The sequence below is a fragment of the Ailuropoda melanoleuca genome, chromosome 7 (genome assembly GCF_002007445.2).
Source record: "Ailuropoda melanoleuca isolate Jingjing chromosome 7, ASM200744v2, whole genome shotgun sequence".
Taxonomy (NCBI): domain Eukaryota; kingdom Metazoa; phylum Chordata; class Mammalia; order Carnivora; family Ursidae; genus Ailuropoda; species Ailuropoda melanoleuca.
This window is the reverse complement of record NC_048224.1, coordinates 77,402,188-77,426,606: the sequence shown is the minus strand read 5'-3', so window position 1 is coordinate 77,426,606 and position 24,419 is coordinate 77,402,188. Positions and strand designations below refer to the sequence as shown.

The 24,419-nt window shown below is 37.9% G+C and overlaps 1 protein-coding gene across 2 annotated transcripts in view; it reads left to right on the top strand.

The window, feature by feature from the left end:
• TRPC4 (transient receptor potential cation channel subfamily C member 4) overlaps nt 1-24,419 on the top strand; it is a 203,077-nt gene that overhangs the window by 140,330 nt on the left and 38,328 nt on the right. For both annotated transcript variants that reach the window (XM_034665084.1, XM_034665085.1), the window contains exon 4: nt 6,505-6,841. In XM_034665084.1, coding sequence (XP_034520975.1) covers nt 6,505-6,841 — 337 coding nt within the window. The remainder of the gene's footprint in view (nt 1-6,504; nt 6,842-24,419) is intronic.

The window sequence follows — 24,419 nt, the reverse complement described above, 5'->3', positions numbered from 1 at the left end:
GCTTACTCAATTTTGAGACCCCTTCACCACTCTGTGGCTAGTTCCTCTCACCCAACTTCTCATACCACTCACAGCTGGCTTTAGCTTAAAACAAAGTCCCGCACACATACACGCACCACACACCCAAGCACCCCCACTCCTTCCCACACAGACATGCTCCGAGGATTTATAAGTATTCAAATGTATGTTTACATTGAATTAAAACTACTCTTTCAGCATTTATCAGCTACAGTGGAGCTAAACAGAACTTCGACACCAGATCCTTTAAACCAGTGTTTATCGGATTTTAACATTCATAGGAATCACACTGTCAGATGTCAGTCCTAGCCAGCAGGTGCAAAGTGCGGCCTAAGATTTTGCCTTGCTGATGTGCTTCCAGCTGATGCCACACTGAGCAGCAAGGACCTAGACTCAGCCATCGCCTCAATAAATATTTTCACCTATGTCTCAAAATATGGCTACAGTTTTCCTTTACACTGTATCACTGGTATATTCACCACTGAATGACCTTCTAGCACAAGGGATAGCTCATCGGAACATACCTGTCTCCATCCTCAGGTATTTACCATGATATTCTCTAAACCTGAATTAAAATACATCCATCTACTGCTGTGCCTGTCGAATTCTACCTATTATTTCAGACTCAACTTACAAATTCTGCTTCCTGTCTTCAGTTTTCCCAGATTACTTCCTGTTGGCACAGTCCTTCTTAGAGTCTCCACCTCTTTTTTAACTCATCATATAATGCTCTAAGTTACACTACTCTGTGCCATAGTCTATGTGCTGGATGTGTGACTCCCATCCGTCTCACAGCAAAAGCTTCTTCACTGAACTAAATTTGCCTCTTCATAACCTCAATAAGAAGACTGACCTTAAAGTGAGGAAAGCAAAAAATAGAAAAATAGAAAAAATTAGAAAAAACTGGCAGACTGGTCACATGATCAGCCCCCAACATATGTTGAGTTCCCAGAACTTATCTGGTTCTTCCAGATCTTGGTCCTCTCCCCATTTATCTAGCCAATGTCTAACTCATAGATGATGCTATTGGCTTAATTAAATTAGGGGAGGACCAGGTGAAAATGATGTTTGATTAATAAAGTAGCAGCATCTGGTCAGTTATGCAGCCTGGCTGGGCTCCAGGGGACCAGAACTGTTTTAATTAGGAACGCAACTAGAGCTATCTCTAAGAAACAGGGAGAGACCCAGATGGTTAAAGGGCACTGGGAGCCATGAAGGAAATTAGGGACTGAAGTTGAAGAAAGCTTTTTAGCTACGGACAAAATAATTCCCCAAAGCTCCTAGGCCTACAAATAATCCTTAAACCTTGCTATCAACATTACAAAACAAGCTGTTGAAAAGCATTCCTGGGCAGAGGAAATGAAACCCCAAAGGATATAGATTATTTTTTAATTGCTCAGAAATAAACAGTAAGACCCAGAGGAAACTATGGTCCTTTTTAAGCAAAGAAACCAAATTGCCTGTATGTAAATCACTCTAATACATTCAGCTCAAAAGTTTCAACTCTCTTGAGACCCAACTCAATTGAGACTGTCGTGTAACTATCCGACTTAGGATGCAGAAAGTAGCCAGGTTGGTTGTCCCCAGAATCTAGATTTTGTTCTTATAGAGAATATGGCTGCAGTCTGAATCTTGGATACAAATTTTTAAACTAGAAAATATATTTAAAAACTGAAAAGATGAAGAAAGGACAAATACCAAGTAAATCTGACCAGTAGTTATTTTAATTACTAGGGCTCCATTAATTTTTGTATTTTCTTCTGTTGATTATGTCCATACCAGTCAATATTTAATTCCTCCTCACTTAGTAGTGAGGTTTCTTGTTTCTTTGATTTTAGCTTTTGGATTTTTTGTTTGTTTTTACTTTGTAGCTTTATCCTTTCTCTTCATCATTTTTTTGTTTCCCTTATGGTGTTGAGTGTTCAAGTATTTTGAGTAGTTGTTTTAAAATCATTAGTACTGGATCCCACTTTGTTTGTAAAAATTAAATTTCAATAATCTTTACAGTTTTTTAATATTTTGAATACCATGAATCAATGATTCTATATATAATCATGAGATCAGGTTTTTGAAACTTTTTTAAAGGTTATTGAAAGGCGGGATAGAAAGTGTTTCCTTTTTTTTTTTTTTAGCGTCTTTTATAAATGCATGGCACAAATGTGAATTTGAATGTTCCTAATGTTTTAATATGAATTTTAATGTGATGGCAGGATTTGTGCTAGAATTGGCCAACAACTGTAGGGAGAAGAGAGGCTGTAACTCAGTGTGCCTGAAGAGATACCCCACTTCCCCCAGTCCTGGAAGGGTAGTTCCTGTGACTCAATGTGCAGTCGAAAGATGATGCAGAGGAGACTGGAGCTGTGGGCACCCAGCATGCCACGGGCAATGTGATGGCCGGAAAGGGCTTTATTGGAATGGGCCAGTGACAGATGTCAGAGATAGGATGGCCCCTCTCTGAGGGTGTCTTTCAGAGGGAGTTGGGGTAAAGCTGAGTGTTCCTCTAAATAATTCAAATAAACCAAGAGACTGGTTGGAGGGGGGGAGAGAAAGAAAGACAGGAAGGAGGGGACAAAGAAAACATGAGGTACACAGTGAAGCATAAAAGAAAGAAAAAAACAAAGAATAGAAGGAAGCAGGGACACGTGAGATAATGAAATGTTTTACTCGACTTTAGAAATTGCAGGCTAAAAAATCCCGTAATATAGAAGTTTAATTCTTTTAAGCCCTGTTTTGGTAACTAATTTAACGTGACTCATTTTTTTTTCATGGAAAAAAATTAATTAATAGCATACAATCTGGAGGGTGCTGGTATAGACATGTAGTGAATAGGTATAGTAGAGAGAGGATGTAAAACCATTGTGAAGGCATTTAGATTTATAGTGATTCTTTTTGGGTTATTATATTATTCCCTTGGGTTATAGGAATAGTTTTTGTGTTATTTCAAGCCTATGATTAGAACAGATTTGCAGTCAAATAATATCCACATTTGGGGAAACTTGCATATTATATACACTCACTCCTGCTCTTATATTCCTATATCTATTCTTTACCTCTACATAAGCCTCGCTGTATCTGTGTTTAGTAGAAAATCAGATACACTCTTCATTTACTAAGCACAGATGTATACTTTCCAATAATTAAAGAAAAAGACCTTTTAAGAAAAAATTCATTAGTAAAAATTAAGGTTAACCTAGTGTGTGGCAATGGCAGGTGTTCTAGAAGGACTAAATAATTTGCTTCTTCTGGGTAATATAACACAGTCTATATGTGTGTATTAGGCAACAGAAATATTTATCCAAGCAAACCTGATATGCTCCTAATAAAGTTATTTGTTCAGTTGTCCTGGGGTGTCTCACATTGTCATGAGATTTGGGCCAAGAAGGGCAGAGGTGGTTAGTCCTAGAATTCACCCAGGTCATGTTAAACAAAGTACACACCTTTATTTTACTTTCTCTGCATGCATTAAATATGTTAATCATACTTAGCCCCTTACAGTGTTTCTTCAATTTGCGAGGATTTATGAGATATTATAGCAACTGCTTGTTAGACTTTGCATTTTCTGTAAGTCTAACTCCCTTTTATTAAGGCCTTTCACCTGTGCTAAATTATTATAGTATAGGGAATGTTTTAAATGAAAAACTAGAAAGAGGATGATAGACAGATTTGTTTATAAAATGCTGTTGGGAAGAACTGTGTATGTGTGTTGGAGGGGGGACTCTTAAAAAGAACAGGGCTTGTTAATGACTTTACATCCCATTACTCTGCAGATCTATCAGCAAGAACTCTATTTTGACTTTCAAATACCTGATTTTGACCAGAATAATAGGTGAGGATGGTGATAAGATAAGCTATTCTTTGGATTATAAAATTTGATTTTATTAATTACTTATAAAGTAATAAAAACAGCCCTCATCATCTAAGTCTTAAAGAAATGCAGTTTTATTTTATCTGTATTTATTTAACCCATTATTATAAATTTGATTTGATTTATTACATATTTCTTTGCCCACTATGTATTTGATAAGTAGGGTATCCAAAACAAGGTGATGAGAAACAGTTGCATGAGAAATCATTTCATGTCCAACCCATATGTTTGCACAGCTCAGCTATTGAATTGCTCTTTTAGTCAATCACCCTGTCTTTCCTTTCACTCTCAAGCATTTGTGACAAGCAAGGCTCTTTATGAGAAGTCCGGGATTTTTTGCTTGCTTACCACCAGAAAAGAGTAAGGGCAAAGTCTTGTCTAAAGGAGATCCATAGAGGCTAAGACCAAAGAAGAAATATGATGTCAGCAGAACTTTCCCAAATCCCTTACAAGAAACCAAAGCTTCTACTACAGTCAAACTGCCCATAGGGCATCCCTCAAACACTCTTTGCCATCGTATGTTCTCTCTCTCTCACCATACCTTGCCTTTAATTGCCTTCCCCTCTCTTCTCTGCTTAAACAAATCTGCCCCTTTAGAGCCCACACCTACTGGGAAGCATTCTTGGACCAGTCTGTCTGGAAGAAATAACTCCTTCTGAATTTATATAATGCCTAACTGTCAATCCCAGTGAGAAAGGTACTGTGCAGGAAAAAAAAAAAATCCTAGACCAGTTCATCTAATATTTTATCATTTACTAGATATGTAACCTTGAGTAAATTTACTGACCTCTTATAACACCCCCTATCCTCATCATTAAAAGAGAATAAGATCTATACTATATCTCCAACATGTTGTTAGGATAAAATGATGTTATGTTTGTGAAATGCTTGGTATATGGTAATTGATTATACTTAGGCAAAGTATCTGCTTTATTTCCACAAAATTCAGCTATGATGATTTACATTCTGGTAATCCTAATATGCTTTCATGTATGTATTTCTCATTGCCTCAATCCAATTGAAAATATATTTGCTTTTTCTGATGCTGAAAGTAGTAAGTGTTTATCATAGGAAATGTTAAAAAACAAATAACCCACTCAAAAAGTGGGCCAAAGACATGAACAGACACTTCTCCAAAGAAGACATACAAATGGCACAGACACATGAAAAAATGCTCAACATCATTAGCCATCAAGGAAATACAAATCAAAACCATAATGAGATACTACCTCACACCAATTAGAACGGCAGAAATTAACAAAGTAGGAAACAACAAATATTGGTGAGAATATGGAGAAAGGAGAACCCCCTTAATACTGTTGGTGGGAATGCAAACTGGTACAGCTACTCTGGAAAACAGTATGGAGGTTCCTCAAGATGTTAAAAATAGAGCTACCCTATGACCCAGCAACTGCACTACTAGATATCTACCCCAAAGATACAGATGTAGTGAAAAGAAGGGGTCTATACATCCCAATGTTCATAGCAGCAATGTCCACAATAGCCAAACCTTGGAAGGAGCTGAGATGCCCTTCAACCGATGACTGGCTAAAGAAGATGTGATTCATGTATACAACGGAATGTTATTCAGCCATCAGAAAGGATGAATACCCACCATCTGCATTGACATGGATGGAACTGGAGGGGATTATGCTAAGTGAAGTAAGTCAAGCAGAGGAAGACAATTATCATATGGTTGTACTCATATGTGGAACATAAGCAATAGCACGGAGAACCATAGGGGAAGGGAGGGAAATCTGAAGGGGGAGAAATCAGAGAGGGAGATGAACCATGAGAGACTATGGACTCCAAGAAACAAACTGAGGGTTTCAGAAGGGAGGGGTGTGGGGGGAGAGAGTAATAGGGTGATGGGTATTAAGGAGGGCAAGCGTTGTGATGTGCAGTGGGTGTTACACTAACTAATGAATCGTTGAACATCACATCAAAAACTAATGATGGCTATACAGTGGCTGACTGAACATAAAAAAAAAAAAAGAAGCTGTGAAAGCACCATTAAAAAAAAGAAAATGTTAAAAGTACACCTAAATATAAAAATGAAAATCTAGTATAATATCATTATCAGAAAATAACCAGTAAGCTGAGAAATAACCACTATTAACATCTTTTCTTGTGATATATATATATATATATATATCTCAGTTCTTATATATGTATGTATATGTTTGTGCCTTTGTACACAACTTTGCTCACTTATCAGTGTGTCCTATGAATATTCATGTTCTCCAGCTGTATTTTTACTTACTCAAGTACAACTGTGGTTTCTGTCACGTCTGGCAAAGCACACAGCACTCTGCCTTGGGTAGAAAATGTTAAATAAATGGGCTTTATTCACAGAATGATTTAAAGGACTTTATGATTAACTCTAATATTTTTTTATAGATTTTATATTTTTAAAGTAATCTGTATACCCGATGTGGGGCTCAAACTCACAACCCTGAGATCAAGAGTAGCACGCTCTACCAACTGAGCCAGTCAGGCACCCAGTATAAAATTATTTAAAGCAGGACTTCTGGCTTTAAAGATAAATCTGTGGTCTTGCTGATGAACTGAAGTCACCGCACGTAACACTGACTCTTCCTTTTCCTTTCCTTTCTGTTTAGTTTGTCGCTCAGCCCAATTGCCAACAACTGCTTGCATCTCGCTGGTACGATGAGTTCCCAGGCTGGAGGAGACGCCACTGGGCAGTGAAGATGGTGACGTGTTTCATAATAGGACTTCTTTTTCCCGTCTTCTCTGTGTGCTACCTTATAGCTCCTAAAAGCCCACTGGGACTGTTCATCAGAAAGCCATTTATCAAGTTCATCTGCCATACAGCGTCCTATTTGACTTTTTTGTTCCTGCTGCTGCTTGCCTCTCAGCACATCGACAGGTCAGACTTGAACAGGCAAGGTCCACCACCAACCATCGTCGAGTGGATGATATTACCGTGGGTCCTGGGTAAATGTGTTACTATAGAAAATATAATAAAAACGTGTTGCTTCCATGGAATTTCATTGCCCAGAAAAGAATAGCCATTCAAGTTTTGGATGTAGGCATATTTAAAACAGGTTCTGCCCATTGTAGTGCCAAGGCCTAATCCCAAAAGCTAAATAAATACTTTGCAAGTTTTGGGGGACTTGCCCCCAGATGCAGCCTATGAAATGTAACTGTAGGTTTTAGGATTTGTAGTTTCAATGGCTTCATGTCCCATGAATGATTTTCTGGGTTTTTTGTTTGTATGCTTGGCTTTTAAAGACTTTCAACATATCTCATTGGCTATATATCACTAATCGTTCTAATTTTCTTGATAGATACACCTTCTAAAAGACAAATACAAATCACTCTGCAGAATTAGTGATTCTATACTTAAAGTAAAATTCTCTAAAATCAATCCATTTTAAGTTTATCTCTGAAATGATATATTCAATCAAAATATAGGAAATTAAACACCAGGGCATTCTCCAATCTCTCTCTGTTCTTTCCGTAGAAAGAAAAATGTTTTGGGATCTGCAGCAAATCTTGGTAAAGTAGAAAACCTTAACGTAGATGGTAAAAGCCTTGTTTTCCCCTCTTGTTATTGTAGCCATAGTTAAAATTTACATTTTAATTATTCTTTCCTCTATCCTACTGTGGTTTTCTGAGAAATCACATTTTCTCAATTTAGCCCATCATTTTAAACCTCTCTGGTATCATATCCATCTCATCATTTACTAATTAGAAAATATGTGAAAATTTCATGATTCACAGTCTCAGATGATCAGTTTGGCTTAACTGTCAAAGCTATTGGAGAGACTATAAAATGTGGAAAAGGCAGGGAAAAAAAGGACTATATCTGAATCTGACATAGATACACTCTTTGATTTTAAAGACTATAAATACTCGAAGTACTAACAATAAGAAAAGTTCATAGCAAAGAGATTTGATATGTTTTACAAATGTACTGGAAAAAAACACCTTCTTAAGTGACCTTTAAAATAGAGTACATTCTGACATGCAAAAAGTGCGATCTTGCTTAAATTAGAAGAAAGGTTTAGATAACCTTTGTCCTCTTTGCATAAAATAATTATGACATTGGAGCTGATATTCAATATAAAATAACCCTGCCTATTCCCATTTAAACTAAATAACTCACATTAGGAACATTTTCTTCATGGAGTTTTCTCCATAGAAAATACCTTGGGAACAATTCTTAAAGAAGCATGTAGGACGTTAAAGCTCCCATCATGGGTAACTTACATGGAATGTCTAAAAATTCTGATATTCCAAATGAAATACAGAATATTTAATTTTGAAAAATGCTATAGACACAGTGCAGCATAAGCAGATATAGTAATTCTAGACTTTTCCTTTATGCAAGTAATGAAAATATGTAGAGTTAATTAGGAATTAGCTTAACTAATTAAGTTAATGAAAATTCCTTGCCGTTATGAAGCTTAAATCTTGCTAGAGGAACTAGATAGATAATAAACAATGAGATATGTTACGTAGTGTCAGAAAACAGTAAATAACATTAAAAAACAGAAGCTTCAAACCTTTAGTAACTTGTACAATTAAGAGTCAGTGGCTGCTTCCTACTTGCAATACTTGTAACAGAATTTTCCATGAAAGTTGGCTAGAAATTATATCCAAACCACAACTGAATGGTTAAATAAGGTACACATTTAATTGTGATCATTAAAATTCCAGCTTAGAGAAATATCTTCTAAAGGCAACATTTCCTTTAGATGTCCTGACTTCAGGGAGTTCATTTATCTGGGAATTTTTAGGATAAAAAGAGATTTTCTAGAATAAAAAATATTATGAATGATACTTTTTTTTAAAGATTGTTTAATTTTTTTTAAAGACTTTATTTATTTATTTGACAGAGAGCACAGCCAGTGAGAGAGGGAACACAAGCAGGGGGAGTGGGAGAGGAAGAAGCAGGTTCATAGCGGAGGAACCTGATGTGGGGCTCGATCCCATAACGCCGGGATCACACCCTGAGCCGAAGGCAGACGCTTGACCGCGGTGCCACCCAGGCGCCCATGAATGATACTTTTGCTTGGAGAATTTTCTATATCAAATATATTTGTCCAAACAGTGTATTATTCATCAAAGCTGATGAATCCTGAGTGCCTCCCATCTAACACTGAGTTCTAAGTGTTTTACTAGATCCGTGGTTATAAGGGGATACCTGCTATTGTTATTAGACTCTTGTAGAAAACACACTGTATTTGAATACATGCTCAGTTTCTATCACTGAGAGACTATTAAATTAACCGGTGGTCACAACCTCTCAGGATTTTCAATATCCTCATCACGGATTCCTAGTGTCTTGTACTGGGGAGCAGTCATTATTAGGGCAGAGAAAACTGGTCCTTTTTGACGGGGGCTGGGAGGTGGGGAGGAGGCTAAGGACAACAGGGTAGGAATGCTATAACCTTTTACCAAAGGTGTGATATAGACAAAAAGGCCAGGTCTGATTTAACAACTCTGTTAATGAGCCTTCTATCTCGTCTCATTTAATACCGCAGTCTGGCCAAGGAAGTGGTCAGACATTTCACAGTCCCTCTGTTGTGAGGTTCTAGATTTATAATAACAAGACTGAACGACTCACAGAGAAGAGAGCGGCTTACAAACGTGTTCATCCTGTTAATTTTCCCAGTGATAGACTGAAGCTCTATGCAGGGGCTTTTCTCAAGTGCTCGTGAACTGACTCAGATTTTCAACCCATGTCACTCTGTGAGCTACTTACAATGTAAAGAAATGCTTTTTCATTCCTACCAAATTTGCTTTCCTTCCATTTTCAGGGAACGTTTCCCAGACTTCTGATAACATAACTGACAAGAAATGATAACTTTTATACCTCCCATTTTTTTAATCCTTACAGAAAGACTTTTGATGTACTCATTTTATATATTCCTATCATAAATTTCAACTTTTCCTGAGTAGAAAAGTTTTCTAACTGTAAAGCCTAATGTCTCAAATTGATCCCTTTATCTTCTTAAGAAGTAGTACGGTCTTGCTTTGGAATTTCTGGTCTTTCCTGTGCTTTGCAGCGCTTCAACAATAAGAACTGATTTGGTGTGACAGATCCAGATACCTTGTGATTTACTACAGGGGCAGAGTAACGTTTCCCTGTTATTTTCAATATCTTTCCTGTGGAAGCTCAACATCCTGTTGACTATTGAAATTGAAGTTTATTGAGTTTTGTATCTTTAGAAAGCAGTCTGCAATGACCCTTGTATTCTTCCACGGTGCTGTCATAGATATGCTGTAACTCAGCTCTTGAGAAGCTTTTTGAATGATTTTTCCTTCAGACTTTCTTGTATTGAAGGTTGTTGACCCTTCTTTCTCCCATCAAACAACGTCAAGGGATCTTATAGATGTCTGCTGTGAAGATAAACTTTAGCATATAAGCAAAGAAATCGAAAAGCCTCATGTAGGGATCAAATGTAGGATTTAGTCATCTTAAGATAAAGTCCTAACCAAAAGTGAAAACTAAGTACAGATAATTCAGTTAGAACTATCTCGATAGATAGGTAGATTCTGGACAGATAGACAGCAATATACTTCTCAGACTGTTAAATTACCCATTTAAACTAGAGTAAAAAGTGAAACAATAGTTCTATCAAGCAAGCCTCTGAGCCTGATGACAGAGCTATACTTTTCAAGGGTCTGAGAAAAAGGGTCATTGGAAACACTGGATAATGGATTAAATGGAGCCTGGGGCCAGATTAGAGACCTGGTTGCTTCTATGCTCTGCTGTGCCAAGACCCTGAGGCTCTTAATCTATTCAGGGTTTGATTTTTAACATAGAATACCAGGGATATGAAATGAATATTCATGTCAGAATTTCCCTTTTACATAAAATTTATATGCAAACTAAATATAGCATGTTATATTTATAATGTACAATGAGAATTTATCTAAATGATAGCAGCAGTTTTATCTCAAATAGATGTCATTTGTTTTTTGAAGGTAATATGGAGTAAAATATGAGAAAAAAACAACTTATGAATGCTAATTTTTAAGTCCTTCCCCAAAGCCAATTTTGATTTTTCTACAGAATCCATTATAATTCAACTGTAACAGTCAAATCTGTGTCATAGCTTATTCCCTGCAAAAAAAGGTGTGCACATATGTATATGCATGTGAAATAGCAAGAGGTAGACTTATGTTATCAGCTTAGCAAAAAGAAAGTATGACATTGACAACATTTTTTTAAAAAGTAGAATGTTAAGGAAGGCTATCACATTAATAAAGCAGGAAATACTTTGTTCGCAATGAGAAGAAAAAATGTCTGCTGCAGTGACTTGATATTATGTGTGTGCCTAAGAATATGCCATAATTATGTAGTATATAAATCTATGCATGCTGAGCGTGATAAGAAGGGTGAACTGAGGAAAAGATGTATCATAGGAAGAAATCTGAGCTCTGTTAAAAATAGCTTCTAGTGAATTCCTAGGCATAAACTAAGAATTGCTCATAATATCCGGATTATACATCTTGCCCACAACACGTACTTATTTGACAATTTTTCTCTAACAAAATTGGCCACTCATTTCCATGATTTATTTTATATTTTTATCTTTTAAAGGGTTGATATTAACAAATCTGAACATTTCAATAAGGCCTGCCAAATTGCAAATGGAAAAAGAAAACTTGTGATCACATTCTCCTCTAGATAAAGACTCATAGAGACAAGCAATTCTATATATGAATATTCTATCCTTTTTGTGACCATTTGTACATCCTTTGACTAATAGGCATTGGTTTCAGGTACTCATACTCTCAGCCTCCCCCCTGAATTACCCATCTGCTCAGACAGCCCCCCAGAGGTATTCTTGGGATTATAAGAAACAAGTCTATAGGCTCTAGGCTCTCCCCACAATCTCCCTTGGCAAGCTACTCTACCACCTCAGCAAAATGGCCGCAGACACACATAGACACCCCAATACAGCCCCAGAACATCCACCTACTAATTTAAAGAGACATTTTAATTTTCAAGAAAACCAGACAACTGTTGTAGTATAACATATAATCATCCTTTTCCTTTTTATCTGTGGGGGAAAAAGTTTAAGGTCACCTCTACTAAGACTTATCAAGATTTATCAAGACTAATGCAGTAAAATTTCAAATGATGAAATATTTATGTAGATTTAAATTGTTGGGCACATACTATTTCTGACCAAATGACTCCTTTGTCAGAGAGAAGATTACGTATTTTAGGTCATGACGATACAATACATATCTGCTACCCCAAAAGTGAAATCAGCACTCTTTGAGAGAATATTTGGCAACATGATTCAGACGGGTCAAGGGAAGGGGGCAAAAGATAAGGAATTGAATGTGTTTCTTCATCTGAACGTCATAGTAACTCCACTTCACTGAATCATAATAAATGTTGTTTATATCTCATTTCATAGAGAAGGAATAGGCTTAGAGAAGTTAAATCACTTGCCCAGAATCAGGAGCCAACGAATGCTAGATGCTTGATTCATACTTCAGTTTTGCAATTCCAGAGCTAGAAACTTTTTCCTCCATAAATACTCCCCCGCAATTTGAGGAGTCAGATTTGAGGAGGCAAAAACAGCCCAAGAATTGAAGACTCCTTTGCTCATTTGTTTTGTTTCTTAATTTCCACATATGAGTAAAATCATAAGGTGTTTGTCTTTTTCTGAGTAACTTTTTTGCTTAGCATTATACTCTCTAGATCCATCCATGTTGTTACAAAAGACAAGATTTCATTTTTGATGGCTGAGTAATATTCCATCTTATGCACACACGTGCACGTGCACACACACAGCACGTCTTCTTTATCCATTCATCTATCACTGGATGCTTGGGCTGTTTCCATAATACGGCTACTGCAAAGAGTGCTGCCATAAACATAGGGGTACATGTGGCCTTTCGAATTAGTGTTTTCATACTCTCTGGGAAAATACCCAGTAGTGGAATTACTGGATCGTATGGTAATTCTATATTTAATTTTTTGAGGAATCTCCACACTGTTTTCCACAGTGGCTGCACCAGTTTGCACTCCCACCAACAGTGCACAAAGTTTCCTTTTTTTTCCACATTTTTGCCAACACCTGTTATTTCTTCTGTTTTTGATTTTAGCCATTCTGACAGGTGTGAGGTGATATCTCACTGTGCTTTTGACCTGCATTTCCCTGATGAGGAGTGATGTTAAGCATCTTTTCGTGTGTCTGTTGGCCATCTGGATGTCTTCTTCAGAGAAATGACTGTTCATGTCTTCTGCCCATTTTTTTAACTGGATTATTTGTTTTTTGGGTGTTGAGCTGTATAAGTTCTTTATATATTTTGGATACTATCCCTTTATCAAATATCTCACTTGCAAATATCTTCTACCATTCAACAGGTTGTCTTTAGTTTTGTTGATTGTTTCCTCTGCTGGGCAGAAGCTTTTTATTTTGATGTAGTTCCAATAGTTTATTTTTGCTTTTGTTTCCTTTGCCTCAGGACACATATCTAGAAAGATGTTATGGTTGATGTCAGAGAAATTAATGCCTATGTTCTCTTCTAGGATTTTTACGGTTTAGGTCTCACATATAAGTCCTTAATCCATACTAAGTTTATTTTTGTGTATGGGGTAAGAAAGTTATCCATTTTCACTCTTTTACATATCTCACTGTCCCTTTAAGTCAGTGTTTCTTGAAGTGTGGTCAGCTGACTAAAATCATAATCACTGAATTTCTACAAAAAATTTAGATTTTGAATTCTCCCCTTGGTTGATTACTTCAGATATTTCAGAGGCCTTTAAACATTAAATATTGAGAAACAATTCTGGAAGCAAAATGTATTCATGTAAAAGCTTTATTAAGGAGTCTCAACTCATTAAAATCGAAACATGAAATGGTTTTACTTCTGATCACTCTCTCCAAGCGCCCTACACCAAATATCCTTTTCCTGTACATTGATGATATGTCTAGTGGATATCAAGTTCCTGAAACTTTTAGTTATTAAAAAATAGTCCCAGTTCAGTTTAAAACTTGAGTCTTATCATCCACTTAAAACTTTCCCCTTCTTGGCAAAGGCCTGGCCCATGGCTCAGGGGACCTGGAATTGTCCATCGTTTGCTCATCCTTAAACCCCAACAGTGGAATGGAAAGAAGGACACAAACGGTTCATGTTCCCCTTCTTGGTGGCTGCAGGGAAGAGGGGTGACAAGAAAAGTTGCAAGTCTTCATGACTTCACTGGAACCCCGGTCACAGCTCTACCCCGTTAGTTGTGTGCCTTTCTGACAAATACAGTGTAGCCAGTGTGACAGGCCGTGACTCATGACTCTCTTGATGGCTGCATGAGTGTCCTTTAGAAGGCCCTGTATGCCTCCACACTGCGAAGTTCTCTGGACGCACACTGCCTAGTTCTCTGCCTGACATCTTCCAGTCCCTCAACTCTTAGAGCCAGTAGTTGGCTCCTTTGGGGGTCCTGTGACGCTGGCAAGGACAGGAGAGCACAGTTGTGAAAGGTCAGCTTCTTCCTGTGATAAGCACTCACTCCCGAGGGCATCACAAAACCTTGCCACATCTCATGGCAGGGGGTCAGGCTGCCGCCAGCTACCCTACTGCCAAAACACACTGTCTATTGTCCCTGACGAGCTAGACCCAGGGAGAGATGAGCAGGCCAATTGCCTGAGCAAAAACTCCAGCAGGGATTGAGATGACGGTTTTTCCTTATAGAAATCCCCTAAATTTATGAGGGATTTTCCCCAGAGTCTTCCTCACTTGATTTAGGGGAGGGGGTAGTGATGGTGAGTCGTCACCTTCGTCTCTCGGTCTGGTATTCGTGATTAGTGCAAAAACTGGATGGCCCTGACTTCATGGCTCTCTTGCCACTTATTCCAAGTGTTCTTTCAAGATGGACCTTGGGGTTGAAGCGCCAGGTGGTTGGTTAACAGATGTGGTCCTACTGCCTCTCTATAAGCTCTACAGGGAAGGGTGTGGCTAGGATTTTCTATAAGCTCTCTTCAGATTAGATAGTGGGGGCTCATCTTTATCCCTGTTTGGGGTTTAAGTATAACACTGAAACATGACAGTAGGTCCCCCTTAACTCGGCACCTTTTTGGGGTCTAGCAGAATGTGAGTCTCTACTGAGTAAAATAACTACATTTAGATTCTTCTAAGCAAAAGCAAAATTTTCACTAGAAACCACTTTATTGTTCCCTGATTTGGTGGGGGTGGGGCACCTCTAGCAGGGAGGAATTCTTTTTTTTCTTTTTATCTACATTGATTTAGTGCCATAGCATAGAACTCAGTGTTCTATTAAGAGATTTCCGAGGTCAGATCCCTTGACTGGCTCTTGGGCTGCCATAACAAGCCCTTGGAGGTTGCCCGAGGTGAAAAGGGGACTCCCTTTTTGTTTGGGGTTATTTATCCTTTGTGAAAATACCAACAGCAAGAAAGACCAAGACAAGAGGCTTGTTCACACACTTCTCACCTGAAATGGGGGCTGTTAAATGTGGTGTCTGAGGTTTGCCTACCTCATCTTATCCTCACAGCCAGGTTCACATGATACGACATAATCGGACACTCAAATAGCCCTGACGAAAACTGTTATGGGAAAGGTAGGGAAAAAAATACCAAAAACTTCCAGGCATCCACAAATATCTTTCAAAGGAAGTTCTCTGACTCATTTGCACTGTGATCTTTCCTTTGCTGGTCCCCACAGTCTTGACATCCAGGCTTGTAATTAGACCTCCACAGTGACTCTGAGAAATTATGTCATCGGTTTATAAACAGCAGAAAGCAATTTTTAAATGTTCCCATTGTGAGAACAGGACAAACATTTTGTGACAGAAGCTCCCTGAAGTTTTGTTCTCTTCAGACTAGTTACCACAAACGGTTGATCTGGATGCATATTTCAGCCAGTTAATAGCACCCTCTAGTTTTCTAAAGTCTGGTTTCTTCAAAAATTTCAGTGAATGTCGCCAGAGCAGAGGAAACTTGGTATTTCACTAACGTGCTCATAAGAAATAGAAATCAATAGTTCTCAAACCCGTATGTGGTGACTAGAGCTCTATGAAGCACTAGTCCATTCTGGTGCTCGAAAAACACAAGATCCCAAACCCCAGTAGCCAACCAGCACTGACTGACTGTCTTGTTTACAGCTCAGGTTAAAAAATGATGGTGCATGGGGCGCCTGGGTGGCTCAGTTGTTGAGCATCTGCCTTCGGCTCAGGGTGTGATCCCAGGGTCCTGGGATCGAGCCCCACATTGGGCTCCTCCGCTGGGAGCCTGCTTCTTCCTCTCCCACTCCCCCTGCTTGTGTTCCCTCTCTCGCAGGCTGTCTCTCTCTCTCTCTCTGTCAAATAAATAAATAAAATCTTTAAAAAAAATGATGGTGCAAACCCTCAGTTTCATCAGGATCTCTGCCTTTTCCACACAGCTGTGACTTACGAAGGTCAGAAGTGAAAGAATTGTTTTGTGTGATCCAGAACGTCAGATTTAATGTTTACTCTTTGAACGCCAAAGGAACTGTAATATCTCTGAACTGTGTTTGCTGTTTCCCTCCTTAGAAAACCTTAGAGGTCATCTAGCCCAAGCTTCCAATGAAAGTGCCATCTTCTTGAACCCATCTAATAGGAACAGAGTCTGCTCAGATATTAAAAAAACTCCAGGTTAAAATGTCTTTGTACTGAGCTCATAACTAGTTATTTATAACTGTTTTCTCATAGTTTCTTTATTCCCTTACATGATTATCCGTAAAATATTTGAAGTTACCCATTTTGGTGACTGTTTATAATCACATTTGGCTTTTCAGCTTGGGAGAAGCGAGGAGAGAGCTAACAATTTATCAATAAAGGGAAATAAGATATAAACACTTGTTAGGTAGCAGGTATTTAAAAACGTTTCATTTTATAATACATACAGATTTGAAAACAACAGAATAACGAATTCATAGAATTAGAATGCCCTTTAGAGATCAGATGGAACAGGTTTGCACCTACTTCTAGAATTTCTCTGGAGTCTGAGTGATGGAAAACATTCCAGGCTGTGGATTGGAATCTTGACCCCACAGGGTGATCCATTCCAGTTTTGAAATAGCTGATTGCCAGAGAATTCTCCCTCACATTGGGCAAGGAGGTTTCTCTCTGTAATTTTCATATTAAAGTTCCAATTTGTGCTTTTGGGGGCAGACCAAAGGAAGTCTGTGTCCTCTGGTACAAAACAGTTTCTAATACTTCATGGAAGCTATTGTGATGACTGATTTTAGTAAAATTTGATAATCCAGACAGGAAGAAGTAATGCCGGGCTATTCATTCCATTGGGGTAGCTGGTATGATTTGTATGATTGTTGATTCTATATATAGAATCCTGTGTATAAGCCAAACCTGCCTTCTTTTGAAATGAGGTAATGAACACTAGAACACTATTGTCTAAGGTTACAAAGCTGATTACCAGTTGAGCTAAGCCTAGCACCTCACTCACCTGATAGAGTCAAATTCTTATCTCTGGTGAAAATTCACTTGAAATGCATTTGTTCAATTAATGATTGCAGTGCACACAGCTTCTCATCTCCAGGAATTGTCGAAGTTTCAAATAAAGCAAAACAAACGAGCCACATTGTGACATCTCAGAAAAAAGAAAACGTTGTTTAAGAGCACTGCGTAAGGAGCTTGAGATCGGCTTTCTTTATTAACTGGTAGTGGAGCTCTAGTTCCGCTGCCTCTTTTGGCCTTAGTCTTCTTATGTAGATTGTGGTTGTGTGCTGGCTTCTGAGAGTGTCCCCAGGCTCATTGCGAGAGAGCACCACACATGAGGGGAGGAGGGGGGTTCCAGCATACCTAATGCTTTTCCTCATTGGATAATATAAATTGTAAGTTTCCCACAAGCTCTAGAATCAGACAGAGCAAGGATCATATCCTACTCAGGTCTGTTACATTCCTTTCTTCAATATGGAGGCCGTGATCCTCATCTCCCCAGTTATGCCCCTATCTTATCTGAGCTCTCAAGAGAGACTTCGTTCTGAAAGAAACCTCAAAGGGGAAGCCAGGAGATAAACACCACATTCAGAACAAAGGAGTGGTCTACAGCAGACTTTAAAATTCACATTATAGTTAGAGTCTGAAGTTAGAACAGTCTCTTAACCATTGAGAACAAACATGGCTACCAGAGAGGAGGTGGGTGGGGGGATGGGTGAAACGAGTGATGGGGATTAAGGAGGGCACTTGTCGTGATGGGGATTAAGGAGGGCACTTGTCGTGATGGGCACTGGGTGATGCATGGAAGTGTTGAATCACTATATTGTATACCTGAAACTAATATTAACTAGCTGGAACTTACATAAAAACTGTTAAAAAATGCACACTAAAATCAGTTCAACTGATGTCAGTCCTTACCTAGGTTATTAATTTAAATCTAACTTAAAATTAAAAAAAAACCCTTTAAAATGAAAATAAATAACCATTTCTAGTTTTCACTAAATGATGATAGACTGTTAAGTCTAATTCACTTTTGTTTCTTCTGAAGTTTTATGACAATTTTCAAACATCCTTATGAGCAATATATCACAATTGATATTTTATTATATTTATGATATATATTTATATATTTCTTTATTTTTTTTAAAGATTTTATTTATTTATGCGACAGAGAGAGAGACAGCCAGCGAGAGAGGGAACACAAGCAGGGGGAGTGGGAGAGGAAGAAGCAGGCTCCCAGCGGAGGAGCCTGATGCGGGGCTCGATCCCATAACGCCGGGATCACGCCCTGAGCCGAAGGCAGACGCTTAACCGCCGTGCCACCCAGGCGCCCCCATTTCTTTATTTTTAATCTATCCCTCTTTCCTGTCAACATCAATCTCTCATCATTTTTGCTGCCTTCAAGTTGTAGCATTACTTTCTTTTTTTTTCAGGGCACAGAGTTATAAAACATTGACAAGCACACACAATCACGTACTACCACCACAATCAAGATACTAGACAAGGGCTGCAAACTATGGCCCAGCAGGAAAATATGACCCTTTGACAGTTTTGGTTTTTTTTTAAAATTTATGTTTATTTGAGAGAGAGAGTGAGCTCACGCAAGCAAGGGGAGGGACAGAGGGAAAGAAAACCCAAGCAGACTCCTCCTCAAGCTGAGCCTGAGCCCCATGTCCTGGATCCCAGGACGCTGACCGAGATCATGACCTGAAACGAAGTCAAGAGTCCAATGCCTAATCAACCAACTGCGCCATCCAGGCACCACCTGACAGTTTTTATAAATAGTTTTATTGTAACACAGCCACACACATTCATTTACTACAAAGCCTAACTTATTTATTCCCTGGCCCTCTGCAAAATAAGAACCATGATTGTATATTTTTATAGATGTCCTTTATGAAGTCAAGAAATTACCATTCTGTTCATACTCTGCCGAAAGTTTTTATTATGAATGGTTGTTGAATTTTGTCAAATGCATATAATGCATCTATTGAGATCTTTTTTCCCTAATAGCCTGTGGATGGCATAAATCACATTGATTGGTTCTTAAATGTTGAAACAGTCTTGCATTCCTGGGAAAAACAGTTATTAGCAATTTTATATACTGCTCTATTTATTTTAAGAATATTTGTTGAGGTTTTTTGTGCATATTCATAAAAGTTATTAGTGTGTAGTTTTGATTGTATTATTTTGTCAGACATTTTATCAGAATAACGCTTGCCTCTTGGATGTTTCTTCCCCTTGCATTTTCTTAAGTGTTTGTTGCTCGTGTTTTTAGCACTGGCATTATTTCTACCTTAAATGTTTGGTAGAATTCACCATAAGGCAACTTTGGTGGAAGGTTTTTAACTATGAATTCACAATACTTTAAATACAGGGCAGTTCAGGTTACTGTGTACTCTTGAGTGAGATTAGAAGTTAGTGTCTTTCAGGGAAAATGTTCAATTCATTTAAACTGTGAAATTTGTGGGTATCAAGTTGTTCATTTTATTCACTTGTTGCCTTTCTAATGTCATTAAGATCTGTACTGATGCCCCCTTTTCCATTTCTGATATTGATCATTTATATCTTCTCTCTTTTTTTCTCGACCGTGCTGGCTAGGGTTTTATCAGTTGTACTGATCATTTCAGAGAACTAGATTCTGTTTTTGTGAATTTTTTTCAAGGTTTATGTTTTAAAATTTATTGCCTTATGGTTTTATCTTTTACTTTCTTCTGCTTGTTTTGGGCTTAACATGTTTGCTTTTCTTTTCATAGTGTCATAGTTGAAGCTGAGATCACCGAAACTTTTATTCTTTTCTAATAAAGTCTTTAAACCTATAGATTTCACTCTAAGCACTATGTTAGCGGCATCAGAGATTTTTGGGGGGTTTATTTTCATTTTCAGTCATTTCAAAATATTTTCTAATTATTCTGCAAATTCCTCTTTGACCAAGTGTTATTAGAAGTATGTTGTTTAATTACAAAATATTTGGGGATTTTCCAAATACATTTCATTATTGATTTGTTGTTTATTATGTTGTCATAGAACACATTTTGTATGATTTACACTTGTGTAAATACGGTAAGGTTCGTTTTATAGCCCATTATATTGTCTCTCTTGGTGAATACTACACAGGCAAGCGCTTGAAAAAAAGTTGTGTTCTGCCATTGCCGGGTCATTGATGATGTTTTTCAGGATTTCTGTATTCCTACCAAACTTCTGCCTATGGGTTCCACAGAAAGGAATACTAAGGTCACCATCTAACTATATTTGCACCTTTCTCTCTTTGTTGTTTCAATTTTAATTATGGCATCTTGCGTTATAAGGTTATGTTGTTAGCTGCATTCTTATTTAGGATCGTTCTGTCTTCTCAGTGAGTTGGCCTTTTCATCCTTATGTTAGTCATATCCCTCTACCTACCTGGTAACACTCTTTCTTTTGAAATATATCTAGTTATATTAATATAGCCAATCCAACTTCCTTTTTTTTAGCTTTCTTTTGATTAGTAGCTCACAGTGTCTTTATTATTCTTTTATTTTTAACCTGTTGATAAATTGTAATATAGTTTTGTTTTGCATTTTTATATACGACTATCTCTGTTTTTGAATTGGTGTGTTTAGACCATACATTTTTTCAAGACCATACTTTTCATTCGATGTAATTATTAAATTGGTGGATTTGAAATCTACCCCATTATTATTGTTTTTCCTATTGGCTCTATCTGTTCTTTGTTGCACTCTCCCCTTTCTTCTGCCTGTTGTCAAATTGACTATTGTACATAATTTCATGTTTTTTAAAATATTTTTTATTATATTATGTTAGTCACCATACAGTACATCCCTAGTTTTTGATATAAAGTTCGATGATTCATTAGTTGCGTATAACACCCAGTGCACCATGCAATACGTGCTCTCCTTACTACCCATCACCAGCCTATCCCATTCCCCCACCCCCCCCCGAAGCCCTCAGTTTGTTTCTCAGAGTCCATAGTCTCTCATGCTTCATTCCCCCTTCTGATTACCCCCCCTTTCTTTATCCCTTTCTTCTCCTACCGATCTTCCTAGTTCTTATGTTCCATAGATGAGAGAAATCATATAATTGTCTTTCTCTGCTTGACTTATTTCACTTAGCATTATTTCCTCCAGTGCCATCCATGTTGCAGCAAATGTTGAGAAATCATTCTTTTTGATAGCTGAATAATAATCCATTGTATATATGGACCACAATTTCCTAATCATCTACTGAAGGGCATCTCGGCTCCATGTTTACTTATATTTCTGGCTCTTTATACATTTAAATACGTATATATACGTGTGTGTGTGTGTGTGTATATGTATACGTGTGTGTGTGTGTATATATATATATATATATATATATATATATATATTTTATAAGTAGGCTCTATGTCTAGCATGGAGCCCAAAGCGGGGCTTGAACTCATAATCCTGACACCAGGACCTGAGCTGAGATCAAGAGTCAGATGTTCAATCGAGTGAGCCACCCAGGCACCCCTACATTTAAAAATATTTTAAGAGAATGCCCTAGGGTTTACAATATAAAATTTTAATTTGTCACAGTCTAACTTCAAACAATATTTATTTTTACATGTAGCATAAGAACTTCATGATAGTATGTTCCTAGTTCCTCTATATCAGCGTCTGTGCTAATGTTGTCATTTCACTTTTCCATGTTATGTATGTCATCAACCACAATACTCTGCTACTGTTTCTGCCTTAGGCAGTCAGTTACCTGTTAGAGCAATTCACAAAGAAAAATATCTTTTACATCTATTTTCTTTTTAACCATCCCTGGACATAGGTTTTCATCTCTTGATGAAAAGAATCTTCAATTCTTGTAGCATAGCTCTCATGGCAACAAATCGAGTGTTTGATTGTCTGAAAAAATGTCTTTCAATCACCCTCATTTATTAGAGCTATTTGTGCTGTGTATAGAGTTCTGGGTGAACTTTTATTTTTTTTTTCTTTCAGCACTGTAATAATGTCACCCATGTCGCATGGTTTCAGACAACAAGTTTGATGTCAGTCTTCGATTTCTTCCTTTGAATGCAATGTCTTTTATTTTCACCCCATCCCCCACCCCTGACGCCTTCAATATTTTCTCTTTATCTTTTAAAAACATTTTGAATCTGAAGTATCAAGGTGTGCATGTGAGTGTGTATTTGAAGACGGTATTTATTCTAACTGTGCAGAAGGCCAGACAGAAGTACATAGCATTGATGCCTGAAAATCAAAGTGCCATTTTCTTCCACGAGAACATCATGCAGGAATTTCAGGCAATATAGTCAGGAGCTGAGCCCGATTTGAGTTTCATGGCTACAATCAGTTTCACAGCACCATATACTCTGCTTTGGGTGATGGATGGACTGCATGCCTGTGCCCCCTCCGAAGTCATATATCGAAATCTTAACCCCAATGTGATGGCATTTGGAGGTGGGGCCTTTGGGAGGCAATTTAGGTCATGAGGGCAAAGCCCTCATGAATGAGATCAATGCCCTTATACAAAGAGGCCAGAGAGCTAGCTTGTTCTCTTTCTGCCATGTGAGGATAGAAAGAGAAGTCAGTATCTACAACATGGCAAAGGGTTCTCACCACAGCTTAACCGTGCTGATGCTGTGATCATAAACTTGCAGCCTTCAGAACTATGAGAAATTAAGTTCTGTAGTCCTAAGACACCCACTCTGTGATACTTTGCTAGAGTGGCCTCGACTGACTGAGACAAGTAGGAAAGAGGGTTATTCTCAGAATTCCTGCTCCACCCACATCTTTTGACCTCCTTTGTGCACCTGTGCCTCAGAGGGGTTCTCTCTCCATGCTCTTGCCACTCCACCAGGGGTGGTCAGCTTCTGATTGCTACCTGGTGATATGAAACAGGCAGATCCTTTGTTGTCCTGGTCTAGGGTCAGATTTTGGTAGGACGATGCCTGGGCACTAGGGATGGAGGTTCTCAGTGCTCCATAGCTCACTACTTACAGAAGTGATGCTTGGCAGGTCATGTGCAGAATTTCCTGACCTTCCCCTTGTGGCAGGAAACTTCAGATGATACTGGTGTAAACCCTTGGCCCAGGACTGTTTCCTGCTTCTCCCATAGGGCTCATGTGTTGTGCTCCCTAAGGAAGAGGAGTACTCCATGCAAAAGAGCATGCAAGGAGCTGGAGACTCCCCTCGGGTCTGTGTCCCAGGGCTTCTATCTTCTTGTGCTAGTTCAGACTCAGCCTTTAGAAATTTGTTTAATAGTTTTTCTGAAATCTTCATACTCTTATATGATGCCTTTGTCTCTTAACGCCTGCACTCTGCCACTGGTGAGCAGAGGCTCTCTTTGGAGGATCCTGCTTTCCTTAAAAGTATAGGTTCTTTGCTTTCCCATCTCTTTGATAGGTTCATGAGAAGTTATGATTTTGTAGTTAATCTGATTTTTTCTTACACTAAAGCAAGACAGATGTGAAACACTGTGCTACACATTCGATATTCCAGACTATTATTATCTTAAGAGTCGTCTTATTTGCTTATATTAACATAGTTATGAAATCATATTTATCCTTTTAATATTTCCTGATTCTACACCCTTTGATATCTCTCTCTTTCATCATTGGGCCCAAAAATTAGATTTATAAATTTTAATAAGATTATGGAAATAGAATGATACATAGTGATACTTTATAAGAACTTCCTAGAATTTGAAAATTAAAACATTTCCTATTAAAAATATGACCATTATAAAGGAAAGGGATATTTGTTTTCTCTGGATGTAGTTTCAAAGCTGTTGCTAGATACAAGGTCTTCTTATGAAACATCATGCATGCTATAACCGTTTTGTGCCCAGAACTGAAATCAGATCCCTGAAGTTGCTAATTGCTTGCAAAGCAAAACAATGTACCCTGCTTGATGGAATTATACAGTTATGTTCACCAGACACACTGTTTTTTCATGAATCTTTGAGTCATCTCAACCCCGGAGGAAATATGTCTTTAAGTATTTATTTATAAGTAAGTGTTACCATATTTTCCATGAGAAAAAGAAATAGTTACAGAGAAATTACAGTTGATTCAAAAATTGCACCTTCTTATGAACGTATCAAATGAATAAAAGAAAGGGAAACTGCCCTAAGAG